Below are 19,670 nucleotides of genomic sequence, written 5' to 3' on the forward strand. Positions count from 1 at the left end.
TAGGTAATGGAATTGAAATAATGCTTCAACAAGGAACCAAGAAAAATTTATAATGATTTATTAATTTATTATAATCAATCAAAATATCAAATGATACATTATACATGTATAACATACATATTATGTATTAACATATGATTATAGATAATAACATATTATGTATAATGTATAACATATATATATGTTATATACATTATACATATATAACATATATATTATGTATATCAAATGATACATTATACATATATACAATATTTATTATATATATCAAATGATACATTATACATATATAACATATTTATTATGTATTACAAATATTTATAATGATTTATTATATTTAATCTAGTTTTATTTATTACTCATTTGTATATGATTTCATATATACTCACACAATTATAATTTGTTATTCTATAAAACTAGATCAATTCAGTTCTTGGCCCGTCCCTGAATTCAGGGACCTATCTTCGGCTTGGGCCCTGTCCAAACCCCGAATACCCCGGGGAAACTCCTCCCCGTTCGGGGCAGGTATTATGCCCATCCCTAATCATGACGACTAATTGTTTTTTTTTTAATTAAAAAAGACTTCAGAATCAACAATGTAATAAGGAAACGAACCACCAGTCAAATTAATTGTTTCATTTTTCTCTTAACTTTAATTTGGTAGTTTATGAAATGCTCATCTTATAAATAGATACCATTTTAGAACCAGATGCTATCAAGGCTGTTTCCTGAACTTCAAAATTTCATCATCTTACAGTTTTTTTTTTTTACAATTTTGGGCTTTCAGTGTTTTTGTGCATCACTGGTTACAGGGAGAAGTAGTGTAATTTGAAGCCTCAGGATCTTAATCACAAAATTGTAAGTATGCAATAACATTAAAACAATAATGCTAAAGTTATCGATTAAACTATCGATTTGACATACTGACTCATGTGAATTGAGTTAAATTTTGAGATTTGGATAATTGGGCAGTGGGTCAAAATCGGTAGTTTAATCGATAAGTGTAGTAAGGTTCATTTTAGCATTTGGAAGACCCGATACAATAAATTCTCTTGCACATTGCACAGGAATAGAAGGAGAAAAAACGTTCATTCTTCTTGCACATCTTTGTTAATATTATTAAGTTAAATTAATTAGCTTCTATATATATAAGAGTATTCAGTTTTATTTTCATATATTCCAATAATTATTTTTGCATTTTTATTCATGATTGGATTTAATTATGCTCTTCTAATATATTATTTTTATTATTTGTAATTTATTCAAATAGATATTAAAATTTATAGTAGCGAATTGAATTACTTTAAATAGAAAATATACTCTTTCTATGGACTTGGGTGGTCTAGACTATCATCAATACAAAAACTTATCGATGTGAGGTTATTCTAAGTATATTCATTATAATTTTTTTGATGAATAAGTATTCTTTTTATATATTTTTATCATTATAATATTACATAATTATAGAATAATAAATATTTCATAATTTATCTTTGTTTATGTTCTAGTATTTGAGTAGAAGTTTATTGATTGGTTTTATAGATCATAAAAGTAATTTATTTTTAGTAAATAAAAGATGATTTCATATGAATTTAAAAATTAATTATTTTGGATTAGTTTAATATAGTATTTAGTATACAATGAATGACGAGTGGGGACCACAACCCCCACTCAATTTTTAAAAGAGTTTAGATTTATTTAAATTTTGGGAACGGAACGCCCCCACGATAAGTTTGGATTTGGTTTTTGTAAAACCCAGTTTTTAATCCTAATATATATATTACATATTTTTGGTGATTTTTATTTTTATGCAAGAGAATTTGTTAGTTTTTAAAAGTTTTATTAGGAGTGAAAATAAAAGGAATAAGAGCTGATGAGTTTGCATGTAATTGAGAATCAGACGGAGACTTATGTTATTGACATGCGTTCTTGTGATGAATTTGTTGAGTTACAAGGAATTGATGATTTGGTTAAGAATTTAGTTCGATTTAAGAAAGACATTTTGTATCCGTTGGTGTATAAGTTTGTGAAACTTGCATTGGTTTTATCAGTTGCGATTGCGATTGTTGAAAGAGTTTTTTCTGTAATAAATCTTGTCGAAAGTTGGTTACGCAATCGAATGAGAGATCAATGGATGAATGATTGCTTGGTCACCTATATTGAAAAAGATGTATTTGATACAATTAACGATGAGATGATTATCTAACATTTTCAGAATATGAAAACTCGTCGAGGACAATCGTAGAAAAAATGTTTTTATTTTACAAAAATTGTGTTTGTTGAAGATATTTATTTGTATTTTGTAACTTTTTTTTTAAGGCCGTTGTAATGAAAAAAAAATATGGTTATGGTTGGTTTTAATTTTTAATTTGTTTATTTTTTACCTCCATCGAGTGAAATTCCTAGATCCACCACTGCATATAGTATCAATTTTTATTTAAGATATATCCTTATAGGGTAACTATAAGAACTGCATATTATCTACCACTTTGGACATTTAATATCATGTGATCATCAAATCATTGTACTTCAAATTATACATTTTACTTATTATTATTATTTTTTTTAAATTATTACTAATTCACAATGATGATGTTCCGATTACAGCAAAAAGATAAAGATGACCAATTGCAAAGATCTTACATCTCTTGATTTTAGCGACTTCATTGAGAAAAGAGTTCCAAGTATTGTATCCTTCATCCGATGAATGCTGCATTTATAGGGTTCCTCAGAGGATATGTAAGTTAAATGAAGTGCTCTACACTCCGAAAGTTGTCTCCATTGGGCCGTTTCACCATGGTAGGCTATGGAAGAGTTTAAAAGAAGATACTTTCAAGATTTTCTTAAACGAACCAACGTAACGATGGAAGATTTTCTTACATTTATAAAGGAAAAGGAACCAAGATTGCGAAATTGTTATGCCGAAACCATTAAGCTTGGACGTGATGATTTTGTAAAAATGATTTTATTGGATTCTGTCATCGGCCATCATAAATAGAATACTGGTGTCGATCGAATATTTACAAAACCATGGATGAGATATGATGTAGAAAGTGACATGTGTCTTCTAGAAAATCAGCTTAGACTCGTTTAATCTAGCCAAAAGAGGAATGCAATCTAACATTTACGAGGGACAATACACACGTATGCTTTGGAAAGGGAAGTATGAAGATCTCTTGATAGAGGATGAGTCGTTAGAAAAGCACTTCCATGAAGCAGAACATTTTGTTGATTTGATAAGAATTTGTCTTCAGCCACCGGATCAGACATCCAAACAAAATGTTAAACTCAAAACTCTAGTCACGCCCACTATAACGGAACTTCAACAGGCTGGAGTCAAGTAACAATTTATTTGACATAAGATTCGGAAGAGGGATTCTGGAAATTCCAAAACTAGTAATAAGCACGAGAACTGAATCTTTATTCAGAAATATTCAGGGCTTTCAGGTATTGAATTGTGCAACCAACCATGTGAATGATTACCTTGTCAAAAGATGTGGAAATACTTGCGCAGAACGGAATTATTGAGAATAGGCTATGGGATAGTGAAGGAGTTTCAATTCTTTTTCATAACCTGAAAGAGACAACGGTGGATACTGAAAATTTCTACTACTCAGGTCTTATTGAAGATCCAAACGCCTACTGCAAATCCTCTTGGCACAAGCAGAATGCAACTTTAAAACATAAGTACTTCACAACCCTCCATGGGCCATCATCTCTGTCATTGGAGCCGTTGTTCTCTCCTCCTCCTCATTTTCATACAAACGGTTTCTTCCGTCACCAAATAGTAGGCTTTTTCCTCCGATTGCACCCGTATTACTAGATTCTAGTGTAATAATACATATGATCCTTTTGATTATGTACTTTTGGTTGATTATTTCTTTAATATATATTTTATCATCTTTGTCAATCCAATTTTTCATTTGAAGTGAAGTCAACTGTTAACAATCTATAATGCACATATAGTACGATCACGAATAAACTAAACTTTTATCCTGATTAAAAAAATGCTTAATGAGGTTGAATTATTTCCTTTTGTCTCTTCCCCATTAATAGGCATCAATCAAATTATTCCCACTATAAAGTGATGATGGAAGGTGTAATATATCCAGATGTATTTATTTCATTAAATGAATGTGATTATAAATTTAGAATATTGGTGACTAATAACACTATCAATTCCTCTGTTTATTCCTCTAAAAGTGAAATTTTCTGGGAAGTTTTCTGCATAAACAGAGGCATAAAAATAAACTGCAGACTTTTGATTTTCAGCTTTGTTTGCCGAAAGATTCTTCCCAAATCATACCTGACTTAAGAAAAGTCTGTAGTTGAAGATCATTAAGGTTCCCTATCTGATTGTAAACCTTGGGTGTAGTTGAAGATCAGTTCCATGATAATAAATGATTTTTGATAGAATTTGAGGCCGGTCTGACTTCTCACCCAATAAGGTCTTGTTGAATGAGAGGATTACTCCCTCTTATAAATCAGTAGGTAATAGGCTTGAGTGTGCTTAGTTAATGTGAGACTCCAACACTCCTCTTCACGGTTAACCCATATGTTAGGTCATGCCTCCTCACCCACTGGTCAAGTACTTAACTCAACTAGAGTTTAACTCTGATACCATGATAGAATTTGAGATGAACTTGACTCTTCACTTAATAAGGCCTTGTTGAACCCTTCTTATAAACCAGTAAGCAGTAAGCTTAAACGTGCCTAATTGGTATGGGACTCCAACAATTTTTGTTCTGAAATCCAACGACAAAATCATAAGCTAAAATGTGCCACCCCAAAACTCATATGCCATGTTGAGAAATAAATGGAGGACTGATGTTGACTGAAGGACTGTCATTATAAAGATGGATTTTGGGTTAATGACTGATGTTGATTTAATGAATGGGCAGGAGGCCCAAGACATTGTTAACGTTAAAATGCTCTGCTTTAGTGATCTTGCATGTAGATTGTGGTGGTGTAAATGGAATACTCCCTGGTTTGTGACTTTTTTTATTGGGTGGAGTAACCTTTGCGGAAATGGTTTATTTGATGTTGGCAAGGCCCTATATGGGGTCACTGGCGTTTGGTTTTTGCCTCTTGTTTTGGAGGTTCCTGCTGGTACTGGCGGTTTTCTAGGGGTTGCAATGTGGATGAAGTGGCGGCCCTCCAGAAAGGTCTTTGTTTTGCTAGTGTTGCTGATTACCATTGTATGTCTGATAAAGATAGGGAGGAGGAACAAAACTGCAAAGCAGCAAATGTGAAGGCTGTTTTTATTGCGGTCTGATGTTGCAGTGTGTGCTGTTTGGGTTGGCAGTGAGGGGCATTACAGCTTCTGGCAGTTCCAGCAGGTTTTCTCTGTGTTTTTCATGGTTACCAGGACCAAATACACATTTAAATGCAAGGTATATGTGTGAGGAGGGGTCTGGTGAAAAGTTGGTGGTTAATTTTTGCTGCTGCTTTGGGATTTCTGCTTGTGTATCCTGTGTATTTTCTCTAGGAAGTGCAGTTATTGTTTTTTGTGTAGTGCTATCTGGAGTGGGCAGCAGTGTATAGGTTTACTCTTGGGGTGATTGTGCTGCCCGTGTAAAGGGATGGGCTATTTGCCCCCAAGGTTGTCGCTCCTTGCTCTTTGTGGGTGCTGTTAAGTGTTGGGTTAGGATTGTTTATCCTTGGACTTTTTGTTCCTTTTGTTAGGCGTGGCTCTTGGGCATGTCCAGGAGTCGGCTCTGCAGGGTTGTCTCTATCTTAGGATGTATTCTTTATTCTTCAAAAAAAAAAAAAAAAAGGACATGTGACCGAATAAGAAAAACTCAATAACCCTGTACACAAGATATATTACCTAAAATATTGGATACTACAAGTGATATTTTCCTACTTAATGGGCCTACATATCATGGATTGCTTACGAGTTAAGAATTTTGCTAACGACCCCTGCTTATTTGTTAAAACATCCCCAATCTCCTATATTAAACAAGGATAAATTTGTAAATAAGCAAGGGGAGAAAAAATGGAGTGGGAGGTTACAAGATCGTTCATATCGACATGTGAATCCATTTTAATAAAAATAAAAAACTAATTACTTTTGCATTGGATTTGGAACAAAGAAAATCAGGATTCTACTTTCTGCTTTAATAAAAATCCATTTTAAGAAGAATTAATTGCGAATGTAACGTCTGATGATAAGGATTCTAGCAAATTTGTCATATGATATTCTCTATTCATTTCAGTGTTCATCAAATCCGCACACGGATCAAAAGCATGGAGCTCTCAGGTACATACAATGTTGCTTCCCTTTTCTTTTTGTTAGGAAATTTCTTTCCTCTTCTTCTTCATAGTATTATCACAATAGGTTAAATTAATACATAAGGCTATGTTCGAAAATGGCTTTGTCATGGTTAAAGCCATTTTATATAAGGATTCAAGCTCTTCCCCCTACAAACAGTCCTGGACATGAAAGAATTTCAGTCCCGATATTATTCTTTATTTTAGCATTTATCTTGATAAAAATATTTGTTTTATGATTTTATTTGATATATAGATTATTCAAAAAAACTTTCAAAGGATATTCTTCGCCAACACTTTTTGATGTAAGCCTCTTTTTAATTAATTATTCTATCCAATGTACATACTCGCTATTGTGTCTACATTATTTTTTGCAATCATATTTATCCTTATTATTTTAATGGATATTTATCTCGTATAAGTCTCTTTTATTTTAATTATTATTTTTTTAAATATATTTATACTCCTTTTAGTTTCCATGTTATTTTTTTAATTATTTATTTCATATAAATCACTTCATTGAATTCACTCTTAATTATCTTATTTTCTCTTATTTATCTCTTTTAATTTAATTTTTTATCACTTATTTCCAGCCTTCTATATAAAAATTGGTGTATCAATCAATGTTCTAAAACCTGGACTACCCCTTGACCTGATCAAGGAGCCGGTTTTGGGGTTGCTCGGTCCAATCGGTTCAACCAGTCGGTCTGAGCGAGGACGTCAACATATCTATCAAGTTTAAAACTTGACATACATACCTATGAGAAATTACATGTCAATCCCTACAAGTTTGAAATCTAGGAAACACACCCCTATGATCAAAACTCAAGGAAACCTTAGTCACCACAACTACAATCCACCATAGTTTAGGCACTTTCCCTGCTCCATTTTTGCTGATTTCCAGAAAAACACCATTATATTTATTCAATTTATACAACTTCTTAAAATTTGAAAAAAAAAAAAAGATTCATTATTCACTTGAAAACTGAAAAGAAGAGCACCCTAGAAGAGCAAGACAATCTGAAAAAATTGCAGACGAAGCGAAAAAACCAATATTCTAATAGCCAACCCGGGGTGAAACCTGACAAAGTGGTTGGGTCCTGGTTGACTGGTTGAACCAGTCCAACCAGCCAGTTCAACCAGTGACATCATCATGTCTTAATAATCAAATGCATATATATTTATTATGACAAAACAATTAATTTTTTATCAAATTAATTGCAAATATTAGGATTTGAACTACTGTTTTAAATTTTTACAATATGATGTCGAACCATTAATCGTTCCAGCAAGTCAACTTAAACATTAATTAGAGATATAATAAATTTTTTACAAATTTCTTGCCCAAGGAGTTTGCAAATGTTTTACCAAAAAAAGGGAAAAAAAAAAAAATCAGCATTTCCGCGTCCAAAAGATTTTCATAAAATAAAAATTTTCAATTGAGCCTACAGTTCATTTTACTCAACAATGTCATCAAAATCTTTTGAAAACGAAGGCATAAACAACCAAAGTGAACATTGATTCACAGAATCACATGTCAATCACAACAGCTTAACCAGGCGACTTCACTAGCTCAATAACATAAAAATCCAAATCAAACTCACACAACTCTTCAATATTTTCTTCAAACAAACATATCCACATAATCCTATATATATAAATCCTCCTCACCTTCACCACGGAGCTTCACAAACTTAACCATTACACGTATTTCAAAAGATTCCCAAGAACCAAACAGAAATACAAAACACGCACCTCCAGTCAAGTCGTTATCGACGATCACATGACAAAAAACATAGAATCGCATCACACCCAACATTAATCAAACATACATCAAGAGATTAATTGATCGAAAGAAAGATGAAATAAAGATGGGTACCTCGGGCGGCGATTGAAGCTAAAGATGACATGATGATAAAATGAAGAAGTGAATAGATGAAATGAAGACGAAATGGAGAAATTGGCAATGGAAGAGACAAAATAGGGTTAGGGCTCGATAGAATGAAAAAATGGTGAACAGAAATGGAATTTTAACAAATAAAAGCCGAGGGTAAGAGAAGAGTTGACCCAGTTTTTCCCCAAAACTGGATTGACAGGTTGCTACAGTGACCCATGTCAAACTGTGGGTCATATGACTCATATCGGGTGAATTCATACCCTCGGGTTTTTGCTGGCCCAGCCCAACTCAATTGTAGGGATTTAATCGTATAAAGTGCGGAATAATAAACAAAAATTTTATTCAAAACCCATTTAATCCCAGACCATAGGTTGATGTTAATAACCTATTCAAAACAAATATATATAAAGGATTAAAGAATCGTTATAATCAAACCTTCGATTGGAGGCTCCACCGATTTTTTGATTGTAGAAAATGCTTGCACTTCAAGAGGAAAAGTGAACGAACGGTGATCCACACAAAGACAAGAATATCCACACAATCAATTTGCTATTGAGAGTGAAGGTTCAAAGAAGAAAAAGGGAAGAAACTTTTCTAGGAAATTTTCTCTCTACAACTTTTAGCTTGGGAGACAAGAATGAGTTAATTGGGAAATAAGGGTTAAGGCCCCTTTTTATAGGCAAATGGCCCATTTTTATAGGCAAACCCTAACACTAATATTCTCTTGGTATATTTCAAAGAATATTCTCACTAATATCCATTATTTATAAATAAATAATTAGACTTTACTTAGTGTCCAAGAAAAGGTTGTTTTGGTTTTTCATTATTATTGCTTTAATCATAAAATAACAAATTAAAATCCAATATTAAAATTGGACATAGACAACAAACTTCCAAGCGACAACCTTTAGCAAATTTAATTGCATCATAAGAACTACCAAAATACCCTTTTGCCTTGAAATGACGAAATTGCCCTTATTCCAAATCTTCTTTGATTTGTCTTTTAAGTGTGTTACTTGTAGGCACCTTATCATATCAGTAGTGGGTATTATCGTAATTGACACTCAATCAATTATTTCATTACACAGTGACCCATATTGATCTCTAGCTAAGCATCATGGCCACCCAATAGATTCAGATTCAGCATATCAACTACCTGTCAACTATACGATTACTGTGTAATCGAATCTTTTCATCAACTATTATCTCATCAAGGTTTGAAGTACAGAAATAATGTCAACTTCAAATATACTACCTTGATATGTTTGTATCAAGTAATTCAAACTAGCGACTTAATTGAACTTGAGCACCGACTCAATTCCACTGTGACCATAGTTTTGCGGTCATTGTCATTTATCGAATTACTCAGCGAGATAAATTCTCTCGTACCCAAGAGTGATGAATCTTGTGTCGATCCACCATAGCCATAGTGTACTTCTCAATGTAGCCAATCACTCTCGTACTGATAACCCTAAATAGGACTACGTTAGGCCAGCGTTAAACTACATCGATATTTATACACGACGTTCTGGTGACCTCAAGTCTAAGGATCACATGCACCACCATCCGTTGGAGGATATATTCCATAGACATTGGGGCTACCATCTATATAGAATCCTTTGGTTGGTTAGTTTAGTGAACTTGTCAACTACAAGCACCCATGCGTTGCACCAAGTTGTCACCAAACAACTTTAACATGCAAGATCTGTTACTATCTTTCGATAGGGTTGTTCAACACTATGATAGTCTTATCATATTATCTGTGTCCTTACTTTAGAATAATATTAGGGCTATGAATGATTTCTAAAATGACCATCTAATTTGATCATAGGTTTCTTACAATCAAGATTTAAAGCACTTGATACCTTCGTCACAATACTAGAGTTGTAATCGAGCCGAGCTGAGTCGAGTTGAGTATCTAGTTGTTCGAACTTGGCTCGGCTGCTACAGTAGCGAGCTCGAGTTTGAGCTCGACCTCTGTGAGCTTGAATTCGTCTCTAAATTCGAGTACTCGAGCTCGGGCTCAAGCTCAAGCTCGAATTGAGCTTGCTTAGGTTTTGTTAATTTGATTTCAACTAATTCACTCTGTTCAATTGAACCTACAAACTCTGATTTGGAGCCTTCAAGAAGGAGAAAAGAACAGATGAAGAAAGCACTTGGATCCAAACACAGGCACTTAAGTTCAGCAGCTTTAGCTGACTGTTTTGACTGCTGGGGTAAGATATGTCTTCTTTCAACCTCGAGCCCCTACCAAATAAACTCTCTTCAATTGCACAAGTTTTTGTTTTAATAAAAAATTCTAATATAAAAACAATATCCTTCTTTGAAAACTGCGTTGTTGAGGTGCCACAATCAACTTGTCCCAACTCCCAAGTCAAATGCAACATTAATTAAAATGTATTTAACTCTTTCAGTTTTATTCAAAAATTAAAGACTCAAATCTTGTCGTTTCCAAAAGCTTACTTCTTGAAACTAGCCGTTTGAGCTCTGGTATAAACATAGAAGAAGATCCAATTATGAAAATGAAAGCACCAAAAGTCACAATAGATTCGAACGAAAGGAAACACCAATCGATTTAATTTTTAGCCAACACCTCACCATCTTCACAGCTATCAATCATATTTTCTGTTGTAGGTGGCTCCCTGCCTCCCTTTATCTTTTTGTTTTCATAGGAAAATTGTGGAGGTGGAAGATGGCCATTTGCGGTAAGAAGGTGATGGAAGAGAATTGAAGATGGAAGGCGTTTGGGCATAGACTAGATTATCTTGGGCTGTTTCTAGTTCTCTTGCTTTCTCTCACATAATCTTATTCACAATCATCTTAGATTCTATGATTTTGGGTTTTTGTTTCTATTCTAATTACAATTCGATATTTAATTGATTTGGGAATATGGGTGTGTTTGTCTTTTTTAGCTAACTTCATATACCCTTAATAGTTGTAAAACTATCATATTACCCCTTTTTGAGCTCATTGAAGCTCGGAAGCTTGTCGAGCAGAGTATTGGCACGTTCGAACTTGGCTCAACACTCTAGATGAGCCACTCAAGCTCAAGCTTGGCTCGCAAAAAATCGAACCGAGCTCGAGCTTTTTTCGAGTCGAGCCTAAGCCGCTCGCAAGTGGCTCGGCTCGACTTACAACCCTAGATTCTACAATTCTAAGGATATATATGATAACATATTCGAAATACGATTTATTTTACATAGTGCTGAAACTATTTATTTTACAATTCTTGAAGTTTTGCAAGAATATTTATTAACTGATAGAGTTGTAGCGCTAACGCTTGATAATGCAGCTGCTAACACCGCGACAATCTCTTTATTTGAAAAGAGATTGGATCTGCATGGTGAAGGCAAATTTTTTCACCAGAGATGTGCTTGTCACATCATCAATTTGATAGTTAAAACAGGTTTAGATGCTATACATTCAAAGATGGAGAGGGTGCGCAGAGCTATCGGATTTATCGTCGGCGGTAGCAATAAAAGATGGTAGGAGTACATCAAATATTGTAAGCAAGAGGAGCCACCGGTTCGACCTTTGAAGTTATGTACAGACATGCCTATCCGTTGAAACTCAACCTACTTGATGTTGGAAAAAGCTTTGCCAACCGCGAAACAAATTACAGATTTCGTCAACCGGAAGAATTCAGAGGAAGTTGTCAGCTATGATGATTGGGCGGTTTGTGAACTTTTTTATTCATTTCTTAAAATTTTTTATGATGCTACTAATACATTAAGTGGTATTTATTATCCAACTACTAATTTAGTGTTAGATATTTTAGTTCAAATTGCTAAAACTTTTGCTCAATATAGACATGATAACATTTTAAGTGAAATTGTTTTAAGTATGAAAGAAAAATATAAGAGATATTGGTTAGATATTCCATTCTTATATAGATTAAGCCTTTTTCTAGATCCTAGGTTTAAATTATCCGTAGTCAACGGTATAATTACTGAGTTAGGCCATCATTTAGGATATGATTATACGTCTTATTTGATTGACTTTAAACACAAATTGGATATGCTTTTTTCTTTATATGAGAACAGGTACAATGGAAGTGGAAGTGGAAGTGGAACGTCTAGGAGAGGCGATCAGGACCTTGATGTAGCCCCCCCTCAAGGATCGAGCAAGTGGGCGTATGTGGAACGTGGTGGAAGCTCCAGCTCGTACATACATGGACCAAATGAGCTGACTCGCTACCTACAGGCGAACCTGACCTTTATGACGATGAAGGAGCAACTTGACATGGATATTCTTCAATGGTGGAACCAACATGAAAGTTGATTCCCCATGATATCCCAAATGGCACGTGACATTTTATCTGTATCGGTTTCTACAATTACATTCGAGTCAACATTTTCAACGAGTGGTCAGATAGTTGAAGACAGAAGATGTTCTTTAACCGATGAGATGATTGAAGTGATAACGTGTTTACGAGATTGGACTCATACAGAAAGAAGACTACAACAGCACCCTGAAGATCCCGAACTACTCGAACTCTTTAGGAATACAGATTTGAATAATGTAACTAGTGTTGATGATGAAATTGAAGATGAATAATTTAATTAAAAAAATTATTTAATTGTTTATTTGTGAAGCATGAATGTGTGAAATGTGAATATTACATTTATGTTAAAAATTAAAATTAACTAATAATTTATTATTTTTTCAGATTTATTAAATTTTTAGAAACTTACTAATCAACCCCTAAAAAATACTAAAAACCCCCTATAAAACTTTAATTCGCCCCTAAAATATAAAAAAAAAATCAGGGGGGAAAAAAAATTATCCAAGCCCATAGGACCGGTCCTAGGATCGGTGCTGGGCCCATAAGACCAGTCCCGACCAGGCCTAGGGCCTGGTTAGAGTCCTGATTTTTCTCATGGGCCTGGGATCGGAGTGACTGGTCCCATTTGGGACCAGTCCCAAACGGGCCCAGGCTTGAGCCCGTAGGGGACCGGTCCCTGCCCACCTCTACTCTCTTCACTAAATAAATATTATTTAATAAGAAATAAAATAATGTAACCTCAAAATATTAATGCTTGTACCTTTCCCTCACTGTGGATGGACCATCCTCCCCTTTGTAATTCAGATATTGTTGGACAACACGTCACCATGAATATTTTGTTTGACACTCAATAACAGGTTGGACTTTATACAGGAATTCACATTAACAAATTGGAAATTAAATTAATTGAATCATGGCCGATTGAAGACAAATTAAAGAGTCATTTTCACGAACTAGTTCATCGTTGAGAAGATGCATCCCTTCACACGCAGTCTTTAAGATAAGGAAATTTACACAAACATGATAAAATATTAGAGGAGATGACCCAATTCTTGATTGTAAAAGGTAATTAAAATTAATTTTGTAAAAGGAAAGGAACCACCTAACTTTGAAAATTGTTCCAATTAACTTTGATACAATTTAAAATAAAGTCAAATTAGGAACATGCATGCAAAAATACTACATTTATTATTTATCCTTTCTTGTTTAAAGCTGAACTTGCAGCCTAAATTACTTGTTATGTGTAAAGAGTTTAATCAATTGTTTTTAATTTTCTAGTCTACAATTAATACTTTCTTTCTATTCTTGTCATTGGGACCTGCCGCCGCAACGGGATGCAAACTAGCCCCCGTCCTTTGGTTGCCTTTTCAGGTGAACAATTTTTTTTTTTTTTTAATATATTTTTTTATGAAGACCTTGTTGTGATTTATTTATTTATTTATTTTTTTAAAAAGAAAAAAACAAAAAGCATTGAAGAAAGATGAAGCCAAAGGAAAACTAGTAACCTAAATTTATATCCCAAGTTTTGCATATTAAATGATTTGCCATTATTTCTAAAGTATAAACAAATTACTTGTTTATACTAGTATATATTAACTCGGAATTTATTTCAATATTAATCACTAACTATGAATAAAACATTTAGATAACTATGTAAAACTCCAATGTTTGGCTAATTTAATTAATATCCCAATGTTACGTATTAATTAATGAATTGTAAGTATTTTTAATGTATATATAAATTACGTATTTATATGATATAAAGTCGGGATATATATCAATATTTATTACAGACTAAGAATAAACCATTTCAATAACTATGATTTAATGGGTCCTTAATTAGTGAATAATTGTCAAAGATGAGGGTCCAGATGCCTGAAATCTGGTCATTCTCCTTAATTGACACATGAACTACACTTTATCAACCATTAATTAAATAATGATACGTTGAAGATAATGAGACTAGATTCAATTTTTGACAATGACTCAGCCATATTGCTCATGTTAGAAACCAAAAGAAGAATGAGATAATTTCATCTTAAGGCCAGCTGGCGTGATTGGCCATATAAGCAAAGCTCAGTGATTTAACTTAACAATCAAACATGTATTTGTCCATATTAGGCGATCCTCATCTTGTCCTTGATGATTAAGATATTACAACTCAATCAGGCATCAATCACCATCATCTTCTACTTCAATTTTTTTCTTACTTTATCATTATGATATTGTTGAAGAGAAACTGTAACCCATTAATAAGGTTATCTGGTTGAAGTAGAGAATTTGTTATCATCTAGCAGAAGTACAAATACAAATGGCAAATTTTTCTACGCTACAAGTCAAATTTTGGTCATCTTAGATTGCAACCAGTGAATAAAAAATTAAAGCATTAGAAGAACGCTTATTTCACAATCTGAATGGAGAAATCATAAATTAATATTGAAAAAAGAGTGCATGCATGTATCTTTCAATAATCTAATTACTCGAACTATATATATACACACATACAAAAAAAGAAGTCAAAATATGTTACAAAACTTTGAATAATATATATATATATTTTTAATATGATTGACGCATGCTAAATATTCTTCTAACTATACTAATTACATAATACAAAATCCAAAAAGAAATTCATGAAAAGCAGCAAATTCATATACAGCTAAACGAAAAAGGGTATAAGTATCTTCTTCTAATATTCAGAACTGTCAATATTATTTCTTGTCTTTTCCTCTGTTTCAATTAAGGAAAAATGGTAGATACGGTTGTAAAGACAGAAGACTTGAAAAAAGTAATGATAAATGGAATATAGTTTAGAAATAGTAAATAAAGAAGACAAAAGCCACAAGTCATTAGAAGGAGAAAGCCATACGACATCTAACTCTATTGGTTCAGATGACCCATCAAATCAAAATTCTAACTTAGATACTTCCTTCACGTTAATTAAATATGTAACGTAGGCCATACTCCAGGGTGCTTTAATTTCATTCAATATTCAATTCAAATTCATCTATGATTTAATTAAAATTGATACAGCAGCAAATATAATCAACTGTTTACAGATAATATGATAAATCATTGCCCACCATAATATATATATATATATTAAAGTTGACAGGTTAATAAGTTAGATTTGTCTTAAAATCTTGTTAAGAATTTCATATATTGACTTGCGTACGTCATGAAAATTTTGTCTGTCTTATACAAAAATATCGTATGTAGTAGTTGAAGTGTTAATTAAAATTTGACTGGTTTATTTGAATATTACAAGACAAATGCATCCAATTTTACCAATCATCCGTATACAGCACTAGATTCATGATTATACAAAATGGTTTCTTTTACTTTTCTCCTGTGAGATTGTTTCGTAATATTCGTTCAAAAAGTATAAAATATCCTCTATCAAGATAGTTCCATAATTTTGTTATGGAGTGTTTGATATTTTCTAAAGGAGTTTTTGATATTTCTAGGGATGTTTTCGGTAATTATAAACTTAATACTTTTGAAACGAAATAAATGAATTTAATATTTAAAGATCTCACAACATAAAATAAAACCCTCACTTTCACCCTATTTCTTAAGAAAAAGTGTTGTAAAAACTATCATATCTTCTATTTATAGTTGCTTATAGAGCTGAACAAGAGACTTCTCATCACACAAGTTGAGAAATAATATGATGGAGCGAACTCAAAGAAGAGAGGAAGAGAAATCTGAAATGTCAATTACGAAGAAGAAGAAGAATAAAATAAATAAGAGCAGGTTCAGTGATGAACAAATCAGATTACTGGAATCAATCTTCGAGTCAGACACAAAGCTTGAACCAAGGAAGAAGTTGCAACTAGCAAGAGAGCTTGAGCTTCAGCCTCGCCAGGTTTCTATATGGTTTCAAAACAGAAGAGCTAGATGGAAATCAAAACAAATTGAGCATGATTATAAAATACTCAGAGCTAATTATGATAGCTTAGCGTCTCGTTTTGAATCCTTAAAGAAAGAGAAAGAATCCTTGCTCTCTGAGGTAATTAGTATCCTCTTAACTTTTTTTTTTCTTTTCTTGAGAATCAAATAATTCACTAGCACCTGCAAGTCTGGCTTCCTTATTGGTGCCCCCCCGTCAAATCCTACAATCTTTGAGGAGCGGAGGTGGCCCTTGATCATGCAAGTGCCCATAAGGGATCTCGAACTCTAGACCGTGTGGGAGCAAACCAGACCTGACTATGCGGCTAAGCCTTCAAGGATAGAATCTTAAAGTTTCAAAACATTTAATTTCTGCAAGTAAATATATGTAACTCTTTTTTACTATTAACAGTTGCAGATGGTTAATGAGCTCCTTGGAAAAGCTGATGATGGAAATAGTGATATCAAGGATTTATTGAAAGGAAGTTCAGGCAAGTGTGAGGAAGAATTGAGGCGTAATACTAATAGCATTGACAGTGGCCACTCCGGATTAATGAACGTTGATGGTTGTGCAGTATCATCAGAAAAGTTTGATGGTGGCTTCGAGTCTTCTGGTCTATTAGATCCATCATGCACCAACTCACACTGGTTAAACTTCTGGGTTTGAAAAACTGGTCTTCAAATCGCATCTTCAACAGTTAATAAATTAATTATACGATGTTTGTTTGATAAAATACAATTTTGGGAAGTTGATACATGCATGTTTGGTTTGGCAGTCAGCTGAAATGCGTAAAGAGAGAGTGATATTAGATTTATCATTATATATCGTAGTTTATGAATCAAATTAAACATGATCCTGATGACACAGCGCAAACTACAATTCACAACCCAAGTTAATAAGCTTTTATGATGAAAAAATGTTATATTTAATTTAGGCTCTCGTTTATGGTTTTCTTTTAATTTATTTTTCATTATGCTTCTCTTGTCATATACTTTACTGTGTACTTAATTAATAAATGAATGGTTAGGACTCTTTTGCGCCTTTGTGGTGTTTTTCAGAAATTAGATGTGGAATATGAATTTGGAATACTGAACATATAGCAACAAGGTTTCAATTGTATACAACACTAATTTTTAATTAGTTTTATTGATCAACTTTAAATCTCCCGAGGTTTGCCCTAATCCGATCGATTAACACCCTATGGTATTGGTAATTACTCTCAACTCCCTGTGTCAGCCGCCTAAAGTTTCTTGGTTAGTTTTAATAGAATCAAGGGTAAAGAGTAAAATGCATCTAATTTTTTATAATTATTAAAGGTTAATACATTTACACCCCTAAAACTCTTGAAACTACCTTATATCCCAAAAACATTCGAAACTACCACATAGAACTGAACAAATATGGAGTTGATTGAATTTTACCAAACATATTTACGAATTACTTGAATTATATTTTGAACTTGACTAATTTACCCTAGAATTTATTAACAACTCATTTTTAATTAAAAAAGGTAAAAAAAAAAAAAAATTAAAAATTTAAAAAATTCATATATAACAAAAATAATTAACTTAAAATCTTAGATACTAAATAAAAAAGGATTTTAAGAAATAATTAAAGATTTTGAAAAATTAATAATACTTTAAAAAAAAAAAAACTAAAAGAACCTAAAAAAGAAAGGTACAATCTAAAATATATTTCCCAAGTTTAAAATTTTAATTTAATTTTTTTTATATTTGTATTAATTTTTAAAATTTTTATGAAGTTTATTTTTTTATTTTTTATTTTTTTATACATTTCATTATTCTAGATTTATTTTTCCATTTTTTGGACATTTTTATATTTATTTTTCAATATTTTTATTTTATTTATTTATTAGTTTCTTTTCTATTTTCTTATAAACATTTGTAATATTTTACATAATTTAATAATTTATTAAGCCTAACATTAGTGTTGGGTAGGGGTGGGAAACCAAATCTAAAAACTGAATCAAACTAGAAAACCGAACCGAAATCGAACTAAAGAATCGTTTTTTTTTTTAAAACCAGTTCAGTTTTGATTCAGAAAAGTGGCTGAACCAGTTTTTCGATTCGGCAATTGATTCAGCCATTTTCAAATATAGTTAATCGAAACTAGTTTTAAAAATATCCTAAATCTAAAAAATCCTAAATACACTAAAAATACTAATTTTTGTTAGAATTGGTGCTCTAGAGCCAATCCATTTTGTAAATGTTGACTCTTGTAATAATGTTTATAATTAATAAACATCATTTCTACATTATGTAATTCGTATTTAATATATGTTATAATGTATGTCATTAGAATGGTAAAACCGTGATGAGGGTATCGAGTGCTTCAAATCTCGATAGTGAGGGCTCTATAATCACATATGATGACCATTCTAGAAAGGTCCATAGCCCTAGTATTGTTCTGACTAAGGACATAAATAATACAATAAGACTATCATAGTGTTGAATGACCCTGTTGAAAGACAGTGATAGATCTCACTTGTCAAGGGTGTTTGTCGACAACCTGGTGCAACACATGGGTGCTTGTCATAGGCGAGTTCATTGGACATACCGAGGATTCCACATAGATGGTAACCCTAGTGTTTATGGAATAAATTCTCTAACGAATGGTGGTGCATGTGATCCTTAGACTTGAGATCAACGGATCACCTTGTGCACCAATTGGTGTAGTTTGACACTAGCAAAACATAGTTCTATGTAGAGCTATTAGAATGGTAGTGATTAGCTACATCAAAAAGTGTATCAAGACTATGGTGGATTAATAGAGGATTCATCACTTTTAGGTACAAGAGAAATTATCTCGCTGAGTAATTTGGTAGATGGCAATGCCATTAAATCTGTGGCCACAGTGGGATTGAGTTGTAGCTTAATCTAATATATTCCGGTCGCTGGTCCAATAACCGAATACCGAGATATTAAGGATATCTGAGGTTGACATTACTTTTTTGTCTTAGCCTTAATGAGATAATGGATGATGAAAGGATTGGATTGCACGGTAACTATATCGTTGATAGGTAAGTTGTTTCGCTGAATTCAAATCTATCAAGTGACCTTGATGCCTTGCTAGAGGCCAATCTTGGTTTGTGTTTAGTGAGATGATTGATTAGTGTCAATCGTGAGACTACTCACTGGCTATATGATGAGGAGCCTTCGGATCACACATATAGAAGATAGATTAAGGATGGATAAGTGAGAGGGGCCTTTTCGTCATTTATAATGAAAGGGTATTTTCGTCTTTAAAGACGAAAGGGCATTTAGGTAATCTCACAATGCAATTAAATTTGTTGAGGTTGTTGC

The 19,670-nt window shown here is 32.8% G+C and overlaps 1 protein-coding gene across 1 annotated transcript; it reads left to right on the forward strand.

The window, feature by feature from the left end:
- The first annotated feature begins 16,041 nt into the window (after nt 1-16,041).
- LOC116116706 (homeobox-leucine zipper protein ATHB-12-like) lies at nt 16,042-17,399 on the forward strand. Its single transcript, XM_031402764.1, has 3 exons — nt 16,042-16,467; nt 16,759-16,905; nt 16,936-17,399. Exons 1-3 carry the CDS (start codon nt 16,126-16,128, stop codon nt 17,011-17,013), a joined length of 567 nt encoding a protein of 188 aa, XP_031258624.1. The 5' UTR covers nt 16,042-16,125; the 3' UTR covers nt 17,014-17,399.
- Nucleotides 17,400-19,670: the final 2,271 nt, after the last annotated feature.

This window comes from Pistacia vera, unplaced genomic scaffold (genome assembly GCF_008641045.1).
Source record: "Pistacia vera cultivar Batoury unplaced genomic scaffold, PisVer_v2 Contig78, whole genome shotgun sequence".
Lineage (NCBI taxonomy): Eukaryota > Viridiplantae > Streptophyta > Magnoliopsida > Sapindales > Anacardiaceae > Pistacia > Pistacia vera.

Coding starts and splice junctions, on each gene's coding strand:
- LOC116116706 (XM_031402764.1), top strand. CDS start 16,126: ATGATGGAGCGAACTCAAAGAAGAGAGGAAGAGAAATCTGAAATGTCA. Junction 16,468..16,758: donor AAGAATCCTTGCTCTCTGAG/GTAATTAGTATC, acceptor TACTATTAACAG/TTGCAGATGGTTAATGAGCT. Junction 16,906..16,935: donor GCCACTCCGGATTAATGAAC/GTTGATGGTTGT, acceptor TCATCAGAAAAG/TTTGATGGTGGCTTCGAGTC.